The sequence below is a fragment of the Taeniopygia guttata genome, chromosome 3 (genome assembly GCF_048771995.1).
Source record: "Taeniopygia guttata chromosome 3, bTaeGut7.mat, whole genome shotgun sequence".
In the NCBI taxonomy this organism is placed as follows: Eukaryota; Metazoa; Chordata; class Aves; order Passeriformes; family Estrildidae; genus Taeniopygia; species Taeniopygia guttata.
In genome coordinates this window covers 46,794,881-46,818,590 of record NC_133027.1, presented here as the reverse complement: position 1 = coordinate 46,818,590, position 23,710 = coordinate 46,794,881, and the positions used below count along the sequence as shown (strand labels likewise).

At 36.7% G+C, this 23,710-nt stretch overlaps 1 protein-coding gene across 7 annotated transcripts in view; it reads left to right on the top strand.

Annotated features, from left to right (window-relative positions):
* WASF1 (WASP family member 1) overlaps window positions 1-23,150 on the top strand; it is an 86,591-nt gene extending 63,441 nt beyond the window's left edge. For 6 of the 7 annotated variants that reach the window (XM_030267738.4, XM_030267737.4, XM_030267736.4 and 3 more), the window contains exons 3-9: window positions 5,521-5,655; window positions 14,723-14,876; window positions 15,584-15,701; window positions 16,501-16,673; window positions 18,608-18,787; window positions 20,129-20,766; window positions 22,239-23,150. In XM_030267738.4, coding sequence (XP_030123598.1) covers window positions 5,521-5,655; window positions 14,723-14,876; window positions 15,584-15,701; window positions 16,501-16,673; window positions 18,608-18,787; window positions 20,129-20,766; window positions 22,239-22,396 — 1,556 coding nt within the window. In that variant the 3' untranslated portion in view covers window positions 22,397-23,150. The remainder of the gene's footprint in view (window positions 1-5,520; window positions 5,656-14,722; window positions 14,877-15,583; window positions 15,702-16,500; window positions 16,674-18,607; window positions 18,788-20,128; window positions 20,767-22,238) is intronic. The other variant, XM_041715121.2, reaches the window with a different exon arrangement.
* The last annotated feature ends 560 nt before the right edge of the window (window positions 23,151-23,710 follow it).

Below are 23,710 nucleotides of genomic sequence, written 5' to 3'. Positions count from 1 at the left end.
TCCTGTTTTGCTGTATAAAGGAACCGTGGTTATATATTGTGAGTGGCTTATGTGGTAACTAATTATTCTGAGAGAATATTTTCTAATAAATACACTATATTGTCTAGTAAGGGACTATTCATTAGTGAATAATGTAATTTTGCACGGTGTAAGTATATTCGGAAGGGATTGGGCACTGGGACATGACATGTTTTACAGCTACTCTTGTTCTGTACCTTTATTTTTTAGAAAATGTCACGGACAAAAATATTGTATAGTGTGTGAACAGGAATGAAATAACAGATCAAGGAATAATAGTGTATAGATGGGTAACAGACTAAATTCTAAGCTTATTCTTTGAGATGTTTTACCAATTTATGCTTTTTTTTTTTTTAATTGCCAAACTGATATATTTAAGCTAATATTATTTTGGGGTTCATGTGATTCAATATATCAATATATTTACTATTTTAATATCAAAGAGTATTAATATTAATTTTAGTGACAGAAGTATTTATTATACTTTGTACTTAATAATGTCACCACATTTTAATGTATTATGTATTTTTATGATTTAGTTCAATAATAAATGTGTTTGGTTTGATTTTAAGTTTTTAAATATTAAAATATGCAAACACACACACCACTGACCCCCAGAAGTCTGACAGATCACTTAAGGCTAAGTTAATTTAAATCAATACTTCTGGCAAGATTGAACAATTGTCTTATTTTGAATATCCTGGTTGCTGCATCTTGCATTGGCCTGAGTTTTACCAGTCATCCTCTTGAATTTCACAGAATCATGCTGTTTTATGGCACTGAGCACTGTGTGTAATGAATGTGTTTATCCAGGTAGCTATATCAAATTCAGACTATGTTTCACAAAGGCTGCCAATACCATAGCTGATCTGCAGGGTGCTGCTTCAGGCTGGGGTGCAATTGAAGGCTTTGGAACTCTTTTTCTTTAACAGTGCAGAAGGATAGTAAAGAAGTGACTTCTTCCACAAGTCCTGGTTTAGGACTCATGTCCCACTCGTTGTCTGAGAGCCTGTAACTAAATCTGTTGGTAACTGATCTAGTGTTTCAAAATGATTAATTTAAATGGCCTTTCCTTAGGGTTTGCCAGCAGATACAGCATTGAGAATGCCAGAATTCAGGTGGATTTAAGGACTGGAGTTTTGAGAGGACTGCTAGTGTATGCCCTGATCCTTGGTATGGTTCTAAGAATTTGAACAACACAATAATAAAGTTTTTTAAGACATTTATTTGTCACGGTTTAATTAACTAGACTCAAATACTGTCCAGAACTTGATGTGGATGTTGTGATCGACTTAAGTTCATCTGATATGTACCCAGTCCCCTAAAACAAGATAAAAAACCCCATTTCTTTTACCTTAGTATGTTTTCATTTTGCTGTGTTGGATAATTAGCAATTACTCATTTGTGGATAAAAGACAGGAAGGTTGGACAAGTGCTTAAGAAATTGTGGGGGGAAATTAGGACATAAAACAAATTAGAAGGAATATTCAGTGAAAGCAAAGCACTGTAAAACGGATTAGTATTTTTTTTACATTTTATAAGCCATTCTACACTTATTGCCATGGTAATGAATGGACATGGAGTGGGTGATACATGTTTTGGTGGTTTTAATTTAAAAAAAATGAAGGCAGTAAGCAGTATAATTTTCACTCTATCTTAGTTACTAGCTACTAGCTACTGTTCTGTTTTCAGCTCATGGGTGTGTTTTAAAAGTCAGAAAAATAATTGTTCAAAGAGCCATCAAAGTACATGCATGTTATTGAAGGGAGGAAGGACAAAACATTGTTTCCAAGACATTTTGTCTGTCACAAAAAAGGATATTGACTGACACCAGAGAGAGCTGCATTCCTGTATCCCTGTCTTACTGAAGGTTTAATTGTGATCAGAGCCCTTAGTTACATTAGAAAAAGTTATGAAAAGAATAATAAGGTGAATAATAAATTCCTTCATTAAAACTGAACAATAATGTATCCTCTTATTTAAAATTTTTTAAGTGCTCTGTTAATAAAAATAAATGCCAAGCAGGTTTTGCAAATACAGTAAAATAAGCTTTTCACAGACATTGAATTAATTTAATTGCAGAAGTTTATATTGTCATTTAATTTAGTAGGCAAACAAGACCACTGATCTTTCTGATCTGCTATTATGTATCCAACTGTGAGCAGGATCCTAAGGCATTTATATTACAATTGTCATTGGGAACTGTAATTCTCTTTACTGTGCTGTGTGAAACAAGAGTAGAGTTTTTCAGCAGGCCCATAATATTTTAAATTTTCTGAAGTGTTAATGATACTTTGGAATATTCGTTGTGTATTATGAAATTAATTTAGCATTCTTACTCTTCTGACATATTTTTGCTAAATTATGTGGAATTAGTTCAGCTTTGTTTACTAGGGTGCTTTTTTCTAATGCTTTCTTTTACTCATTTGAGTTTGTGACACTTTGTTCAGTATTATCACCTGTAATTGTGTCCTTTGTAATCCATTCAGAACTGAGGACAGACTCCTATAGAATACACAGAGATGGCAACACAAATACCGGGTTATGTGCGTTATGTATGCATTTATACATTCACATATAGTGTTCTTTGGAATGGTAGTTGTACATTTCACAAAAAGCAAACATTTTGCTTTGCTAGAGGAAGCATTGGTTAAATATACCTCTGGCTAAAGAAAGAGACCACCAACACACAGGTAGGTGGAAACATCATGCTTGGCATACCACTTCAAACATGACAGGTTGTTTTAAATGTATTTCCTATTTGAGGATTAGTGTTCATAAGCATAGGCAAATTATTCCTTGCAGTATTTTTGTGGCTGTATGCAATGTATTGAAAAGATTTCCAAGACAGATTATTTGCAATTGGAGCTCGTTAATGAGGTAGATTAATTTTAAGCTTGATTAAATGATACAGATAAAAATTTAGCCTGAAAATACACACCTATAAAAGGGAAGTTACTGGATTTTAAAGCCCAGCTCCTAAATTAATTTTTAATTCTGTACATGAAATTTTATATTTTATTTTAATTTTAGTTTGTATGTGTCTGAATGTTATGTGAGTTATCTAATTAGAATTAATATTTCTGAACATATTATGTGAAATGCATTAAAATTTTTGTATCTGTGTATTAAAACTTCAAGAATCTTATTCTTAGTGGATCATATTTTTAAGTAATTTCACTTGCTTCAGGTACAGGTTAAAGAACATAAACTTTTCAGAGTTTCAAGACACATATTAGAAAGTCTTATGTTAGGTGAATTGCCAGCTGAGAAGACTTTTACTAACCTTCCATCTAAATTTTTCTGCGGACTTGTGCTATGAGACAAAGGTTCTCCGAATGGGAGTGCCTTTGATCTGCTTCTCCACTGTGGCTATTAGCAGTTGCTCCAAGAATGAGAGAAAGACAGCATGTAGGATATTCCTATTGATCTCCCTACTTCCAGCATTTTTCAGCCTGGAAGCCTCTCCAACCAGCTGAGGTTTCTCTGTATTTCCTAATGCTCAGTGTGTTTCTTTTCATTACTTTGTATCATTGGCAAACATTGATATTGTTTTTTTTTTTTTTCCCAGATAATTTACACATATCTTAATTAACACAAATCCCAGCATAGCAACTTAGTAAAACTCACCTTTCTTGACTGTGAAGACTGGTGATTCACTCCTATGCCCTGTTTTCTACCTTTTGAGGAATTATTTATCTGTGCCACTTCTTTTGTATGTCCCATCTGTTAGGTTTTCCCCAAATCGTTTGATTAGGGACTTTCTAAACCCTCTTGGAAATCTCAGTAGATCATAGCTCTCTGTGTGCTTCTAAACCATTCAGAATTTCCCTTTACAAGAGCTGTGCTGGCTCTTCTGTTATGAATCATCCAGATGTCTGCTAATTCAGTTCTTCATAATGATCTATACTAATTTGTATGGATGTCAGGCTTATGGGTCTGTAGCTGTCAAGCTCTCAAGATGTTCCATGAAAAAAAATTTGAACCTTGTTGTGTGTTTCAATGTGTATAAGTACAACTGTTCCTAATATTTGCTGGTCATTTAGTTCCTTTAGTTTTGTAATTTTTATATAGTCCCTTCGGTTTCTTTGAGCCTCCCACAATGAGTTCTGGTGTCAGGGTCTCTCCAGTTCCCTTCAGTGGATGCCAGTGGAAGGTGTTAAATTAGCTTGTCCACAGGGGTCTTGTCTTCTCTGTATTCCTTCATATTTTCATTGTCAGTCAGCTCTGCAGACTCCCTGGCAGGCTTTCTTATTCCTTGTGTCTTTGAAGGAATATTTATTGTTAGTTTGCTAGTTGTTCCTCTTCTGTTTTCTTCATCTGTACATTTCTTCTGATACCATCTTTTGTATTCCATTGTGTATAGTCATGCTGGTTTTTTATTGCTGTTACGTAAGTCTTAATAAATGGTATGTGCTGGCCTTGTGCTTACTACACAGCATCTTTAAGTAGTTTCCACAGTACCTGTAGGGATTTAATTTTTGTTCTTTTGATGTGTTTATATAAAAATGTCCTCATTTTTATGTATACTTCCGGATGTATTGCTCACCAAAGGCAGAATTTCCACAGCTATCCTTTTCTTTTATACCTGTCAGGACCTGAGTGCAAAGCAGGTAGTTAGAAATTTGTGAGATTTATACTTCCAAAACCAACGTAAGTGCACAAACAGTACATGAATTACATATACACAGTATCATAGAAGGTTTTGAAAGCTATCACATTGTAATTCAGAAGTGTGTGTACACATTCTGCTGTGTAGTCTGGTGGGGTTTTTGCAGTGACATTGGCAGACTACTCACATGGAGTCTTGAGAGCATTAGAAGCAGTATGTGGAGTACTCTGTACTCTGTAGAAGAGAAACTCATTACTGATCCTTTTCTCATGATATTTGAATCTCCTGCTCTTTTGTGCTAAAAATATGATGTTCATTGATGTGAACAAAGGAGATTTTTTTGGTTGTTTGGATTTTTTTTTACTTCATTGTAAATGGGTTTGTTACTAGAATTTTGAGCCTTCAAAGTAGGATTGTTTTAGTGTGTATTTTTGAATAGGCTGGTTCTAATTTATCTAGCTGTGAATCTGATTTTCCTTTATTTTAAAGTTCTCTGTACAGCAGGAGTGGAAGCTGTGCTTCATTTTGAGAACAGTGTTGAGGTAAATTTAAATATTAGTTATCGCTCAGACAGGAGCAGCTTCAGATGCTGGAAGTTACCATTTAAGAAATATTCAAGAAGCTGTGCAGTTCCATGCATATCAGCATAGTTAAATGTTATAGCAGCTGAATATCTGTCCTGTAATGTATTAAATAATTTCATTTCTGATAAATAAGTTGCATATGAAGTATTTAACTTCTATTTGCTTCTCGAAAGGACTCTTAATGGGCTCAGTAAGTACAGGTTTTTACAAGTGATACTCGTGCATCTTAGAATTACTTAATTAAAACAGTAAGAAATAATTTCCCTTTCTTGTGGTATGCTTGAATTTTTTTTCCCCATGTTTCAGGTAAATATGCTGAAGATATATTTGGTGAACTTTTCAATGAAGCACACAGTTTCTCATTTAGAGTCAACTCCTTACAAGAACGTGTAGATCGCTTGTCTGTCAGTGTTACACAACTCGATCCAAAGGAAGAGGAATGTAAGTTACCTCCTGCAGGGAGGATTTCTTATTTTGTCACTCAGACACCACTGATAGGTGAAATGGAAATAATAGTTTAATAGTTTAAATCATAAGAACATACAGCAAAGCATAATAAGAAAGGTCTATTTCTATTTCTGCTATAGGTTTCTTTTGTAGCCTTGAGCAGCTTTCTGAGCTCAGTGTTTTCATGGTTACTGAATGATACTAAGAATTTACATAAAAATGGCTACAGGAGTATCTGTCACTTCAGTCATGCTATGTATTTGGAATATTAATATTATTATGTAATATTATGTGAATGCTTGGAGATTTTTTTAAACCTTTCTATTAATTCTCATGGAATGTAAACATTTTTCCAAGTAAGGTTTTTGCATTTAACTTGTACCGTCTTACTTTCTGTATGACATTACAGTTGTATAGTTTCATTTACTGCTGCTGTATAACCTCTTGGAATCTTTCTAAATAACTTTTAAGTATTGTAAATATTGGTTAGCACTAAGAAAACAAGTACTTTCAAAAGTCATCAGTTCATGCCTATAAGATAGAATTTGTATCAAATTTTAAAGGATGTCTAGGCTTTGTTTGACCACCTAATAGTGCTGTGAAGCTCTTTTGCCTTCTTCAATATCTGTTGGTCACAGGTGGAACTGTGAAAAATCTTGTAACCCCAAACAATTTAGGGTGTTCTAAAGTATGTGGTTAACACCTAGAAAGTAGAGGAACATCCCATCATGAAAAATAACTTCAGATTGCATGTGGGATCCAATGTTAAACTATAGAAAGATGTTTCAGTTTTGAATGTCTAGATATAATAATTGTGTATTATTACACTGTGTGATTACAATTGTGTATACAGAAATAATGAAGTGAGAGTGGTCTTCAGGTTGCCTTTGGTTATAAATGTCAAAATTTCACTAGTAGTAAAATTAAGCAAAGGGAAGTTTTGTGTCTGTATTTTGCATGACGTTAATTTTAGAACGGGTTTTGAAAGACAGCTGCTCACAGCTAGTAGCAGATTTTCCACAAAGTCATGAATTGCCTAGGGAAATTCTTACATTAATGGGATTTTCCAAGTCTCTTGATAACTGAGCATAAATCACCCCTGTACACCTCTTTTTCCAATTGTTGTGGTTTAACCTGGCAGGCAGTTAAACACCACACATCGACTTGCTCACCCCTGCTCCACAGTGGGAGGAGGGAGATAATCAGGGAAGAAAAATTTGTAAAATTTGTGGATTGAGATAAAGACATTTTAATAGGACAGAAAAGTAAGGGAAAACAAACATCAATAATAATATTAGAATATACAGAACAAGTGACTCACAATGCAATTGCTCACCACCTACTAACTGAAGCCCAGCCAGTTTCTGAGCAGCAGCCCAGCCCCCAGACACCTTTACCCCTGGGTTTATGTGCTGAGCATGACGCCATATGGTATGGAAAGTCTCTTTGGCCAGTTTGGGACAGATGTTGTGGCCGGGTCTCTTCTCAGCTCCTTGGGCCCCCCCATCCTGCTCGCTGGTAGGGTGGAGTTAGAAGCTGAAGAGTCCTTGACCACTGCTCAGCAACAACTAAAACATCAGTGTGTTATCAGCATTATTTTCATCCTAAATCCCAAACACAGCACTGCCAGATATTAGGAAAAAATTAAATCTCCTCCTGCCCAAACCAGGGCATTTTAGCTATGACTGGATAATGATAAAAACCCTTTTCCATGTATGATAATAAATTGTCAGCAGTTGTAATCTTGTAAAAACTGTTACAATCCAGTGTCAAAACCATTTCTGCATTTACTCTTGACAGGCTAGTTTTGGTTTAAATCAGAGGGGGATGTATGTTGATATATCAAATACTTAATAATTCACGTTTCCATAGAATGGAGACCATATTAAACCATTGAGTTAAATCATCCAGGGATGTTACACAATAGCAAGAAAATTGTACTATGCTATGTAAAAGGCCTTTGGCAAGTTTGACTCTAGGTTTCAGGACCAAAAATGCATAACTGTTTGATGTTAGGGAATTGCTTGTAGTTTTAAATAGTGGGTAGCCCCCAGTGCACCATATCAACACATTTTCACAGAACTGTGCATGCTGTAGTGTTTGCTGAGCTGTATAGCTAAAGACAGGTACAGGCTGCAGTTAAGGAAACAGGGCTGGGAATAGGTCTACACAGTGAAGTCCAGCATGACACAGGGTGATTTGAGCCTGATCCCCTAGATTTGTGTCTCACACCATAGAATAGCTGTGACTGCTTGTACTTCAGAGGAACACATGCAGTCCTCAGTGGCAGGAGCTGTTAAATTACTGTTTTTATTGACCTAAGAATATCCAGTCCCTGAGCTGTACCCAGTGCTCTTTATTCACAAGCATCTGCCTGGAATGAGTCGCCAGATGAGGACAAAGCAGATGAGGAGACATTTGATATTCTATTTCCTTAAAAGTTAGGGGTCAGGAAACTTTTTTTCCTTCAGTATACTGTTTTGGGCTTGACTTTAGAAATCCATCATAAGTAGTTTAGATTTAGTCCTAATGTGGACTAGAATAGCTGAAGGATGTTAATGCACGAAGGGAGGGAATATTTGAATTTACCTTTTTTTTAACTGTCTGTGCAAGAATTAAGCAACTTTCAGTACTTCTACTCAGCTAATAGCATGAGTAAAATGGGATATACTCGTGAAATGAGTCTCATCTGCTCTTTGCCAGGAGGCAGTAATAGAAGATTTAATGGGTTCCTTTGGGCCCATGCTATTACACAAGAGAAAAAAATTAAGATTCATTTAAAGCTAAGTGGCATGAACAAAAACAGCCCAAGTCAGATTCACTAAACGAGATGCAGATACTTGACAAGATGTTTCTGGTAGAGTCAGAGTGATAAAAAGCTCTGAATTTGTTTGAACAGTCTATGTGTTTTCTTATTTTGAATTATTACAGCATCTCTGTGAAAGAATAAAACCAAGGTTAGATTGTATCTTAAGGAGCTAACTCCTCATGCACAATTTTTCTGTCATAGAAGAGTTGATATCAACTTGGTTTGCTTTTAATTATTTTAACTGTTTTAATTTTAATTAACTGTTTTCAAATTCTTCATTTAATATTTTAATAGATTTTAAAAAATACTTTATTATTTTCATATACATATGGGTTTTCCTCTCAGAAGATACCAAACTTGTATGCAGACAAAAAGAAATCCACTGCTTTCCGTCAGTAAACTCAACTTCATTTCAATTGTATGGTAAACAAGCCCATATGTATCCAAGAGTAATATTTGGGGGCCTTTTAGGACTGAGAAAACACATTCTTGCTATAAAGCTGAACTAAGGTCAACAGCTTCACTAGCCCTGCAATACAAGATGTCATCATAGGTGAGAAAATAAATCCTGAGAATAGTTTCTTTGCAGCCATTTTTCATTTCAGTATTTACTTTATAGATAACATTAATAACTCTGTCTATATACATGCAAATTGTATCAGTAAAATAATACTTCTCTTAATTGATCAAATTTTCATGAATTTAATTGAACCTTTTAAGTGTGAAGTACTGCTAAAAGTGAAAAATGGCATTGTTGTAGAAATCTGACAGTTTTGAAAAGAATATTAATTTTAACATTTATGTGGTTCTTTTTTGAAATGCTGATACATGGTGTAGCTCTGATGCATAGTGTCATGAGGTATTGGAAAATAGTTTTACATCACTCAGAAATAAATAACATCAGGGCAGAAGGAAAATTAATAAATTCAGAGTTTATCAGACTGCTTCTTTCATTGTGAGCTGCCTAATTCTATTTAAACCTCAAACCAGAGAGGATTTTAATCTCATAGACAGTGTATCAAATTATTGATTTCCATAGCATATTTGTTACAACTGCAATAAGCAACCTAAATAAACCTAATGGCAGAAGTGCTGTGGGTGAGCAGCCTGGCACATTTCAGGAAAGGAATCAAATAGTGTTGTGAATTGTGTTTCAGTAGGCTACTGCCTTTGAATACATGTGTTCATTGTTTTTCTAAACATGCTATAAATTCTGCCCTGTCATTAAAACAATAGTAGTTCAGAAGTTTGGCTGGACTAACGCCAAAAACAGATTTGTTGTTTTGCTGTGGGGAAAAAAAGGTGGCATTTGGTGGGGAGAAACCTAAAAAGCTTGACAGATAATTGTGGTCTGTATACTCCTGGAAATGGGAGGCTTGGTCAGCTTTAAAGTCTGGATACTCAGCCCATTGTGAGACTTAGAAGGAAAGGGTAGTAAACCCCAGTTTATGGGGCAGCTCCCTGTCTTTAGCCTCTGAAGAAGATTTTGCTGAGTATAAATGTAATCAAAATTAAGAACAGGGAGCACATGAAAACTGGGTCATGAGCTCAACAAGTACTATATTAAGTGGAGAGTAACACTATTGTCAATTAATTCATTAGAAATTTTACCCTTGAAGGCAGATAAAGACTGTTAAATTATATAGCAGGTCACTTTTCCTTGCACATCGCTACTTAAAGAAAGTTGGATTTGAGTGTCTCTCCCTCTCAAGATTCTGAGCAGGTGGGCTGGGCTTCAACTGCTCTCCGTGTTCCTTCTCCAGTTTTCTTGGGCCTTGATTAAATCTGTGGGTTATTTAGTAAGTAAATCAGTTTTAAATTAGTGGGTCCAAGGCTTAATCATGGTAAGACCATGAAGTGCATGTTTTGTGTATAAAAAGAGGGATGTGGACAAAATACCATTTGCTAAACTACGTGGTGGTTTTGTTGAGACTTAGCAGCAGATTCAGTGCTTGATGCCCATGGGTAATTCACATCTTAATAGGGCTTGCTTGTTCTACATGCTGCATTTGAAGCAGCTTCTGAATCCTCCTAAAATGATTGGTCTAACATTTACATCTTATTTTTGTTTACCTGTAGTAGTTAAGCTACATACATTCTCTATCCAAAGAGTTCTTGAGCTGTTTTGGAATTTTTTAGAACTGTATTTCAGAAAATTTCTACTTCTTGTGTAGAGGACAAGCCCAAGAGTTATGTCTGATCTACATAAATAATCTTTCTCTTTAGAAACTATCAAACCCACAGTCAGAATATTCTGATGGCAGAGAAACCTAATATATGTGCATTCTGGTTATTGTTTAAATGGATAATAATTGAAAATACAAAATAAATAAGGTAGAAATGAGACTTTGAGATTGCAGTGTCTTTTGGAACTGAATCAGACAAATCTTCACCTTAAGAGCATTTTCAACAGCACCACTCCCTGCCAATTAATTACCTTTAGTGGGAAATTTATAAGTAAGTAATTTGTTCAAGAGTGTCATTCTGTCCTCTTTGCACCTTTCAAATTGCTGGGTAAGATTTTGGACAGAAAAAGGGAATTGTATAGGGCAGTTGAGTCCCTTGATTTGTATGAAATTTCCCCTAGTCATTTAGTTCTGAAGAGAGTCACAGCTGTGATATTCAAGAGTTTATGATCTTGAAAGTTGCCAGGAGGAAATTCTTCAAAAAGTACTAAGAGAGCAAGTTTTTAAGAGGAATATATATATAATTTCTTCATTTACTGTCTTTAGAAGAATAGTGGTTTTTGGCCTAGAGCCTAATAATAAATTGTGTAGTTGAGTGAGTCTAAAAGAATAAAAATAAATCTAATAACTTTTTTTTTTTTCTTCTGATGAAGTAAAATGTATTATTTAATGTATTTGAAAAGTTAAAGGTAGCTACTTTCTGTCAGTGCTCTGGTGAGCTCTATACCTGACTTTTACTGCAAATTGGGGATTGCAGTTTAATGAGATGCTTACCAAGAGATAAAACATTATTTAATATATACATTACAGATGTGCTTTTATTTAATTTTTACTTTACCCCAAAAGAAACCCAGTTATTGTACCTCAACAGAGTGAGATTTAAATACCCTTTTTCCCCTCCGTGTTGTTGATTATAAGTAAAAATGGACAAGCATCTCTTTTTCAAAACCAAGTGTACAAAAGGCTGACAGTTTAGCTTTCTGACAGACGTAGAAAATATTGTTGTGCACAGAGGTTTAGATTGGCTGATATAATACGTCTTTTCATACAATCCAAACAACAGACACAATCAAGACAAACGGGCATTTGTTTAGATTGTTGAATGAATCTTCAAATTAAATTGTGAATATATCAATATTTAAGGAAATTATTTAAGACCCCGTTTTTTGTTAATTGCAGTGAACACAAGCAGTGTAGTAGGTGGACTTTCAGAAAAATATATCTATATCAAATTTAGGATCTTGGGCTGTACAAAAAGTTCTGGTGCTAGTTAGGAATTAAGCAACTGGAAGCATAAATTTACCAGCATTAAGTCAAATGCCTGCAGCTTTTCTAGCTCCTCCTTCAGCTGCTCATCTCTTCTCACACCTGAATTCATACATGCAATTCGTCTGACCAGTCCCCTTGCAGTGCCAGTTTGTCAGTCAGCCAAAGGCAGGTGGCTGTGGGACCAGCCAGGTTTTCACATCTTCCCCCCGCTGAGGCTGCGAACCACGCAGGGCTTTTGTCTCTTTGCCAGCTGGCAAGCTGCACAAGCGGCTTTGTAAGCCAAACCGTGCACGGCCCAGGATTACGCTGGGTGTGCCACGTGGGATTTACCTGATCCCTCCGTGTAGGCAAGTCAGATCCATGTCAGGATTCTCCATGTATTGTGTGCCACATCCTTCCGTTTCCTGAGCGATGCTGTCCTGATGTAGCCTGTTGTTTGGAATAATGGTGTGCTTTTCAGGGAATGCCTGTTACAGGTCATCAGTATAGGAAATGCTGCTTCAAGTTCTACAGTGTATCTTTTCCATGAAGCCTTCTGCTGGGTATCTTAGGTTTAAAGAGAAAATTATTATGCTTATTGTTGGAGATTGATTGATTGATTGATTATCCTCTCGTGTGTTATACCCCCTGTATGTGTGTACAAAATGTAGAGTTTTAAGCAAGAAAAGGGAAATTATTAATTAGTCTGGCTGTGCTTGCTCATTGAAGAGATGGAATGCTAATAAGTAGTTTGTAGAACAGCATCAATAGTACGGTGTGTCACATACTCTGTGAGTGTTTAAATATTAAACCAAAGTACTGTATTTATTTCTTAGAATAAATTGATTAAGTTAATTGTCTTCAGCACATACTCAGGTTCAAAGAGAAGTATACTAAGTTTTACTTTTGTTGGAAATGTCTCCAATATATGACAGACAGAAATCTTGCAGGATTGCCAAGCAACTCTGAGCAAGTACATTTGGTGTTATTTGTATAACCAACAACCCAAAGGAAAAGCAGCTGAAGTATAAAAAGATCTAAGACTTAAATTTTTAGATGAGGTAAACCTCAGTTATTCTAACTGAACTTTTGCCAGCTGATAACAACCTGTACTTCATGACAGGTACAAAATATATAAGGTTAGTTATGACTGCAAAAATACCTACAGAAATTGAGACTCCTAGCTGACATTCAAACATTATAATACTTCTTTCACACTCTTAAAAAGGCTTCTGAGCAGCTAATTAAAGCTATTAAAAAGAATAAAAGACACTGCGATGAATTAGAACCTAAGGGTACAAAGGAGGGAACTTCTCCAGGAATACACAACCTTGCCAAGCATAATAAACTTCAAAAGCCAAGCTGAAAATCAAATAAATCCCATCTTTAGCCTCACAAAGGATGTTGCCAATACACTTAGGTAAGAAGACAGAACATTCCAGGAACTGCAAGCCTTCTGGAAAAAATGCTGCTTTCTGCCCCTTTGTGATCACACAGTAGAAATCCAGCCTGGTGTATGTACATATGTATGTGTACACTTGTATGTGTTACAGAAACCTGAGTAAAAAAGCAGTTTTCAGCTTAAACAGGTTTTTCTTTAAACTGTTGCTAAGGGCCCTAGTGACAGCAGGGCAGGGGTGGAGTTGTCCTCTCATCTTGCATAAAGGGGCATTACTACCAACCTGTTTCTATAAAATAAATATAATTATGTATAGATAAAATACATGTGCTGAAAGTACTCTTTGCTACTATGCCAGAAAACTGTTTTCAGCATTTTAAAAAAAAAGAGCCCAAGCTAATGAAAAGATCTGCTGCTTTATCTAATGGAAGTCTCATGCTGGTTGCAAAGGTAGCTTTGAGGCACACCTGGACTTCACAGGTGCAGTAACTGAAGACCAGGGAGGGAGGGAAATATGAGACTAAATACGTATACTGTTTCCAGAATTAAAAGTGCAAAGCTTATCAGTTGTGGTCATTTTTCCATTAATCTTTATCTAAATTTTAATGAAATAGAAAAAACTCTTTTGAAATTGAGAAAGATATGTAGGCTTTACCAGGAGTGGGTAAAAATAGTTAAAATCCCTGTTTAATGTGTTATGTTCATGTATTATTGTTTTCCTTTGAATCTTACATAAAGGTAATTGATTATTCCTAACAACTGTGTTTAGAAGTCAAGGTGGCTCTGAATTAGACAGAGAAGGTTCATGTTGATTAAACAGATTAGAAAGCATTTGACTATTTTCATGTGTTGCAACATAGAATAACCTCCCATTAAAGCCCATTGATCTCAGTAGCATAAGCTTAAGTGATTTGCTGGTTTGGTGTCTCAGTGGGCCCTCAGTGGAACTGCTGCCTACATGCAAGGAATGCAAAGCTTGGCTTGCTGATGCCATAAAGGTGAAATCTATACCTTGAGATAGAGAACAGTTTTTAGTAGCGAAAAGGATTGTGAAATGGAGTTGGTAAATGTTATTAGGTACTTCTGAACTACTGAATGATATATTACAGCTACATGTATGCAATTTGTTGAACTACTTAGGAGAGGCAGAGTTCTGATATCTATTTAGGTGAGAAAAAATTCCTGTGACACTAAATAGAGGATAATGTGCTAGAACATTACAGCCACGTTTGTCACATAGTCTGACAATATCTTGCCATGGCGATGGTGCTAGATGAATCTGTATTTGCTGTAAAATGCCCAAGATGCAAGCAGTAGTACTTTATATTTTATGTGCCTAACCAACATTAGGCAATTCCAGATTAATCCAAACAAAATTTATCTGGTGGAATTTTTTTAAATGGCAATATCCCCTTTCAGTGTCACTGCAGGACATTACAATGAGAAAAGCTTTCCGGAGTTCCACGATTCAAGACCAACAGCTGTTTGACCGAAAAACTCTGCCAATTCCTTTGCAAGAAACTTACGACATTTGTGAACAGCCTCCTCCACTTAACATTCTCACCCCTTACAGGTTAGTAAAACAGAATTAATAAAAAACACTTTCTAGCTTATTTTATATAATAGAGAGGATATATCCAGGCACCTTGCTCACATGCAGTAGCACTTGAATATTTAAGGAGCCAGACTAGAAAACTGTGAAGTTGCTGGAGGAATGAAAGCAGCAGAAGACATTATAAGCATTGAAATGTTACTCCATTTTATTCAAATCTTAACTCAGTGTAGCATGGTAGGAAAAAGTATTTTTTAAATTCTGTATTTATTAAACCATATAATGTACTTGGATGTGAAGTGAAGAAATTAAACAGGTAAGTGTGTAGAAAGAAGTGTCTTCAATGGAAATGAATATTGTTTGCTGTCCCAGAGATTCAGTTTGAATCAGCAGCTGAACATAAGTAGCCACACCAAAATTGCTCAGTATTTTAACAGCAAAATTTGAGTTATTGGAGTAGAGTGGGAGTTCTCTGATTTATGACACTTTTTTTTTGTCTGGAGCTTGTGTTAAAGTTATGTTTCTAAAATTAGGACCTTGGATGCCAGGAAAGATAGTAAAAAGTGTTGGTGCAGGGGGTCAATGATCATCTCTTTTGTGTTCCTCAGCAAAATGTTTCAGAGTCTGAGATACTGTATATTCCTTAATATGCCCTTGCTTTGTCTTAATGTTTGGATTCATGTCTTGTCAAATAAATAGTATACCCTGTTTGTGTAACTGTTTTTCAGGGATGATGGAAAAGAGGGCTTGAAGTTCTATACCAATCCTTCATATTTCTTTGATCTGTGGAAGGAAAAAATGTTGCAGGACACCGAGGACAAAAGAAAAGAAAAGAGGAAGCAGAAGGTACATATGTTAAATTTATATGGCTTCTCTTTGTTTTTTCCTAGAAAGGATTTGGTTGCAGATATGCTACTTTAATAGCAATCCAGACTTGACAGAGTCATCTATTCAACTAAAGCTATTTGTATTCATTCGGTTCCACTAACATTAACAATTAAACAATAATAATATTAATAGTAGTAGTAGTAAAGTAATGTAGAATGACCTGAAATTTTCATGCTGTCTTAACCAACTTTTGCCAAAGCTTTTAAGTATTCTAGCAATAATTCAGAAAGGAAGGAGCAATACAGCAAGAATAAAGAATTTCACTTGAGCGTTTATTTGTAAGACAAAATTTTGACAGTCTTAGAGGTGAAAAAGCTTGAATGACATTTTCTATTAGATATGTTTAAACTAGAAAGAAATTAGTGGGAATAAAACACATTGCTTATCTTTTCTTAAAATTAAACAAGCACTTTTGGAAGTAGTAATACTACTTTTTTATTTGACCATTATTCTGTATGTTTCATACATAGTAGAGAGAGTAAATATGAGTATCAAATTTATAAGTTGATTTCAGACTTAGAATAAAAAGCTACTTAAACAGGTATTTTTCTTTATGTTATTCAGGTTCTTAGCTCCTAGTCTGTTGTTTCTGGCTCTTACAAGTCTTTCTGTTCTACATACATATTTAGCCTGAAAGTAAATTTTTCTTGCATTTGAAATGGGATTGTTTTTCATAATTTTGTGGCTGATGTTTATATGCAAGTAATTAAAAAACACTGTCTCAGTTGTCAGTTTTGTTTGCACAACTCTCCTACAGCAGAAAAATCTAGATCGCCCTCACGAACCAGAGAAAGTGCCAAGGGCACCTCATGACAGACGGAGAGAGTGGCAGAAGTTAGCCCAAGGTCCAGAGCTTGCAGAAGATGATGCTAACCTCTTACATAAGCACATTGAAGTTGCTAATGGCCCAGCTTCACATTTTGAATCAAGGTTCCTTTTTGTTTTTTCTATCCTTTGTGAAGTGTATTAATACTGCATAGTGAACATTGTCAATGACGAGATGCTACTGCTTCCCTTGAAGTGCACTGGAAATCAGTGGTTTTGCTTAATCAAAACTAAGTTTTAATATTCTGAATGTGTCCTTAAAGGAGTAGTGACTATGTTGTTATTTTTAAGGGTAGGATGTATCCTCATTGCTCTGCAGCTTGATGAAGTTGTAGTGTCACTGCTGCAAGCTTGCACCCAGGTGTGTCACTGCACTCCAGACCTGACCCACAAAATCCCTATTATTCCAGCCTCTTGATTTTTCTTAAGCAGACACTGCCAAGACTATATCATGTGTGTGATGTGAACAAATGTCCACTTGGAACTCAAATTAGAATGCTGAGCTTCTCTTTACTCTTGAACAAATCCATTATTTGATTGACATTTCTGGTTATAGCCTATTACAAAATCCAACCTGTTGAATTCTCATTTCACAGCACGTATTTGCTGGTGGCTAAAAGTAGCATTTCACATGGTAAACACCTGCTGTGCTTGTGCTTCTGGCCTTGGTGCAAAATCAAGTCTGTTTTACCAGCCAAGAAACATCTAATAGCAAAGAGGGCTGACAAGTAATGTTAGGCAATTTGGGGATAAATTTTTGGTTTGGGGGTTTTGGGTGTTTTGTTTTGTTGGGTTTTTTTTTAAATTAAAAAGTACTCATTGTCCTCCCAAAAACTGGTTAATTTTTTCCCCTTTCTGTGGTCAAAAGCACACCATAAGAGAGTATTTTATTTAGCTTTGTAAGGCCTTCGAACAGTAGTGATGGTGAGTAATTATGACAACTCTTGGAGAGAGTGTCTGTTGACTGAAAAGTAGAAAAACCTGCTTGTAGAAAACTTAGCTCAATTCAGAATGGAAAATGCTCTCAGTGCATTTCACTCAGTGGGGTACAAGTTAAGTTATGATAATTAGCATTTTTCTAGGAACAGCTTTATAGAATCTCTGTAAACTGCTGTGTCAAGTCATTGGCAGAAATATCTGCTTTCCTGCTGTCCTTTTGTAGTGTTGTATGTTGGGTTCCACTTTAGACATGCTCGTTTCATAGCCAGGACCCTGGCCTAAACCTTGATTTTCTCAGTACTCGTAATGCAATTATTAATAATGCTGAAGTGCTTGGGAGCACTGCATATGCAGAACATGTTCAGATCAGAGTAGCACCATGCTTTGAAATAAACGAGAAAGATTTTCACCCCTGAAGAATTTAATAGGCTTAGAAACTACAGTGGTGGCAATATGTGGAAATGTAGAGTGTTGCTCTACTTGTTGGAAAGTGTTCTGCTCTGAATTTAATAGAATTTTTCAAAAATTAAATTCTGTAATTGATTAGTTAATTAAAATTTACGAACTGATCAGATCCTTGAGGTGTGTCTAAAGTTGTCATTAACAAGTTGAATCATCTTTATTTAGTGCTACTGCTCAATAATAGATATTGATTGAGTCTTATGTCTATTAAAGCAGTGAGTTCTCTGTATATATTGGAATAAAGATCCTCTGACAGAAGCTCAGCTAAATTATTCAGTTGTAAATTTTGCCATTCTAACATGGATGGATTTTCATAAATGCTATAAAAGAAGAATAGTTCTGATTGTAAAGCTATGTCTATTTAACTCAAAGTAATATGTCTAATAAACACTAAGGTCACACACATACTGTAGAAACTATCTGATATACCTGTCAAAATCAAACCCTTGAGCTGCTAGAAGTAATAACAGGAAAAGTGGGATAAATTATTGAAAAGCCACACTGTATAATACGCAAAACTAGTGGAGAGAAGACACTTGCATTCGGAAGTCAGACTGAAGTACAGAACAGTGGCTGAGGATACCAATACTCACTCCTACTAAAGGTGAATCTGGATCACTTCTCCCTCTTTTTTACAGATCTCAAGCATACGTGGACCACATTGATGGCTCGTATTCCCTTTCCGCGTTGCCCTACAGCCAGATGTCTGAGCTCCTGAGCCGAGCCGAGGAGCGCGTGCTGGTCAGGCCCCACGAGCCGCCACCGCCTCCCCCCATGCACGGAGCCGCCGAAGTGAAGCCTGTGCCCCCCTGCGTTAGGTATGAGCCAGAAAAGCCACGTGCGGCTCTCTTGGGGCTGCTTTAGTTACCTACCACCCTGCTAAGAGCTGTCAGCGTTATTTCTGTGCTGCCCAGAAATCCCAGGGGCTATGGCAGCCCACGGCCCCAGCATGCCTGCAGGAGCAGGGCCACCAGGAGCTGGATGGGAAGGCCAGCATCTAAATCCATAGGGTGCTCTGGTGGGGACAGGCCTCAGCTTGCCATTAATACCGCAACCATGTTGCCTTCTGAGTTAAATGGCAAGACAAAGAATTCTATGGAAAATGCTTCTGTGAAATATGTTGGCATTTCGGGATGTAGCTTTCGAGTTTCGGAAATTTGTTCAACTGAGATCTGTTTCAGCCTATGTGAAAGGAAGAATATATCACAGTAAGATGGCTGTCAAAACTATGTATTCATTACATTTGCTAAATTGTTAGTGCTTCTCTCTTCCAAAGTGGGTTTTTTTTTTCTATTTCTTTGTACCTTTACAGAAGTGGATACATACATAGAATATTTTCTAGAGGTGAAAATTTCTTTGTCACTCCCCTATTTTTTTATACCAAAATCTTACTTTGTGGCCAGGTACATACAACTTAGAATAGAGGATACTTAATTCAGATGGGGTTGTTACATCAGCAAGATGTTAGTCTCTTGAAAATAATTATGTTTACTGCTTAGGAGATCATACACAAAACTGCATAACGCTTTAGATTAATTTACCACAACAGTTTAAAGAAATCCTCTGGTGGTCTTTCAGGAAAATGAGTTTACTGTTCTCTCTTGTTTCTTCAGGTCACCTATTCATTGTCCTATAATGAGTATCTAGCATATAACTGTACCTCTCTGTACGCAGTATTGATGATCTTTGATATTAGTCTCACTCATTTTGTAATCACACCTTAAATATGTATTTCAAATTAACCTGTTCTCATTGTTTGCATTGTTTTGATTTGGTTTTAAAGTTCTGTGAATCAAAATAGTTAATCAACTGCTAATTCCCTGATTTGAGTAAAATAATTTGGATTTACTTATGGACAACAGGGAAGAATTATACTGATATAGGAAACCTTTGATAAAGATACAGCTACACTGTATAAGAACATAAATTTGGCTAATAGCTGAATTTGAGCAGAGGTCTTTTGGAAATCTGATGCATGCTCCATACTGAAAATTAGACTTCCTTACTTATGAGGTGTGGACAAACACCCTGAAATCATCATAATACATAATGCTCTTTAATGCCCACGTTTCAGTGTTCTAAAGTAGCAGAAGTGAATCTATTACTATTTTTTCCACTCCCTAGCTCTAATAACTGTGTTCTGTTATTGGATGTTGCAGCTCTACTCCTGGCTTGGTAGAAAATCGTCCTCAGTCACCAGCAACAGGCAGAACACCGGTGTTTGTGAGCCCCACTCCTCCTCCTCCACCACCACCACCTCTTCCATCTGCTTTGTCGACTTCATCATTAAGAGCTGCAATGACTTCCACCCCTCCACCCCCAGTCCCACCCCCACCACCCCCTCCCACAGCTGCTCTGCAGGCCCCAGCTGTGCCACCGCCACCAGCTCCTCTCCAGATAGCTCCTGGAGTTCTTCATCCAGCTCCACCTCCAGTTGCTCCTCCCCTAGCACAACCTTCTCCCCCGGTCACTAGAGCCGCCCAAGTGTGCGAAGCTCTACCTGTTCACCCAGTTCCTCCACAAGCTGAAGTACAGGGACTTCCTCCACCACCCCCACCTCCTCCCCTGCCACCTCCTGGCATTCGACCTTCCTCCCCTGTCACAGTTGCAAATCTTTCTCACCCTCCTCCAGTTCTGCACCCTCCTCCCACAACCATTGTCCCTGGCCCTCATGCACCCATAATGCCTCCATCTCCACCATCCCAAGTGATTCCTGCCCCTGAGCCCAAACGCCATCCTTCAACTCTTCCTGTGATCAGTGATGCTAGAAGCGTTCTGCTGGAAGCAATACGGAAAGGTAATGTTGGCTATTAAGCAGCAAAAATAACAATCTCAGAAATCTGCTAAATACATGTGACCTTTGAGAGATGGAGTATTTCACATGTGTAAGAAGTTAGAGGAATGCATCTTAAGTCTGTTTCCGTTTTCTATCATCTACAGTGTATGCATTGCCAGGTAGACAGGTTTTTTTCAATTTGTAATTGCATTTATCAGATGTTTAGTTTGGATGGCAAAACTGGTTCTCTGTGGAAGTTATATTACAGAAAAAGGTATGTGTGTTTGTAGATGATCTGTGGAGATTATCTTTCCATTTCTGTTTACCTGCAAATGTAGCTATTTCTGATCATCTAGATTGTGTAGCAGACAAAAACATTGCTTTTCAAAGACTGTTAGATAAAAGCGAAGCTGATCAATTGGCATTGGAATCTTTAACATCTGTCACTGTATTACAAGATATAAGTGACGTTCAGAAATCATTGCTGAAGACTTCAAGCTGTTAAGTATCGGATCTGGACATGGATCTCAGTGCAGTAGTGGAGCAGCCTTTGCATTGCAAGGTGCCCATGCAGAGTGCAAGGGAAGGGCAGAGCTGCAGGGCAGTGTTTTCCTAATGGTCTCATGAGGAGCTGTGTGTGCAAGCTGTATCTTTCAGCTTATGGTGCCCATGGCCAGGAAAATCCCTACTTGCATTGGAACACACGCATTGCTGTGTGCTGCTGTTTGATGGTGAGGTATCTTTCCGTAGTTAAGATCTCTCAAATGTTTCAAGTCCTAGATTCTTTTCTTCCCCTGCACTGCAGCACAGCACAGAATCTGTATGGTACTATATTATCAGCACATAGGCTATAGCACTAATTCGAAATATTTTTGCATGTCTATATGCACATGAATTGATAACATCATTAAAGTCTAAGGAAATGTTGACAACAGCTGAGTACAGCAGGGGTGTGTGAACATGCATAGAGAACGTCAGCAAAAATGAGAAAATACAGCCTGCTGGTATAATCTAGGTGATTGCTAAAAACACTTTTGACCAAGTCATGCCCAAAAAACAAAGACTTGAGTTACCCCATTTTTGATCTCCAAGTAATACTTTATCCCAAACCAAATCATTACATGATAGAAAACAGGGTTACAAGAGGTCCTGTCTTGTTAGGATGCTCAAATAGCTGTAAACTTTCATTAAAATTATTAAGAGAGTCTAGAAAATGCAAATAGCAAAATGGCTTAATCACTTACGATGGTACTAAAAATGTATTTTAATGGAAAATCAGAACCTTGATATTATAATAGAAGGACTCAAGATCTCATCTGCCATTGCAATTCTGATATTCTTCGCTTTAAAAGCTTGGCAAAAAGAATCTACCTGAGAAGGAAAGCATCCTGTGTATTCACTTTTGCTTGCAAAGCGTTTTGTGAATCATGACCTAAATGCATTTGCAGTGGTGAAGGAGGAGAGTGACATGTTTGTGCTCTGATGTTCTGCAGGTATTCAGCTCCGCAAAGTGGAAGAGCAGCGGGAACAAGAAGCTAAGCACGAGCGCATTGAGAATGACGTTGCCACTATCCTCTCCCGTCGCATTGCTGTGGAATACAGTGATTCAGAAGATGATTCAGAATTTGATGAAGTAGACTGGCTAGAGTAAAATTATTATGTTGCTGTACACTGCAAAATCGAATGCTAATGTCCATTGTGGTGCTTGTTCTTTGGAAGTTTGATGGTCATTTCTAGTGTTTTTTGTATTCTTTTCTTAACATAATTAATCCATGTTTTTCTACTTTTCAGTTTACAAAGAGCTCCTAGTGCATCTTCAAAACTAAATGTTTTACAGTGGCTTTTCTTACACATCTCTTTTGAAAGAACATACTTTGTTCCATTAGACCACTAAGTATTAAGCATGGGCAGCTGTTGGTAGAGTAGCAGTTTCAATTTTTTGGCATATCTTAACTGTGCACTTTGTGAATTTTAAGTTGATGAAGGCAACTGAGATTGACATTCCAAGGGCAGCTGTATGTACTAATGAGCCTTATTCCACTTCTGATAGTGTTTTAAAACATTAAACCTAGCTATCAAAATATCACTGCCTCGATCACACCTGTACACTAAAAGTACATATAGTTAGCAGCACTGAACACACTGAAAAGCAAATGGATCTTTGGGGAGGGTTTATTATTGTTTTATTGTTGTTTTTAAATAATTATGGCCTTATTTGAATGTTTAGAGATTCCCCTTCCCTTCTTCCCTCCCAGGTACATATTGTGTGGTACTATTTTTGCCTGCATAATAAAAGTTAAAAGTTTTTTTTTTCCTTGTGAAATCTTTTGACTTAAACATGCTGTGTAACTTATGTAACTGTTAAAATAACAGTTTGATTTAATAAATGGTTCATTTTAAATGTTCCTGGGTGTTGCTCTTTCAATGAAGCCTTGTTTTTCAGGTATTTAATCTGTGGCGTACAAAGTTATTTTTATCATCAGTGTATCTTGAGGAGATGCAGCAGTTAAAATCATGGTTGATGAAAGCTGATTTTTTTTAAGTGCTGTCTAGTAGTGCAGTGCATGTTTTGCACATCTTTTGTGTTTCTCTTCTCTGGATTAACTCCTTCAACTCCTTCAAAACATCACGGACAAACCAAAAACAAAACAATAAATAGAAGAGAACAAGGACTGCAGAAGCAAAAATTAAAAAGAGACATAATTCTGGTTTTTGGTTATTTTTTAGTGGTGTGATATGAACAGCAGCCATTTAATGAGCATACAGTCAAAAGCCTGTTGAAAAGGGAAGTGTGACAGGGTACAAGAGCTCTCTTACCCTGTGATCTCGTTCCTGGAAGATGGAATCCTGTAATAGAGGAAAATAAGTCTTGAAAGTCAGATTGAGATATCAAGGGTGGAACATTACATGTTCTATGTGTTACAAACTAGCTTGCAGGGACATGTGATTGTTAGCCTTCTCTTGG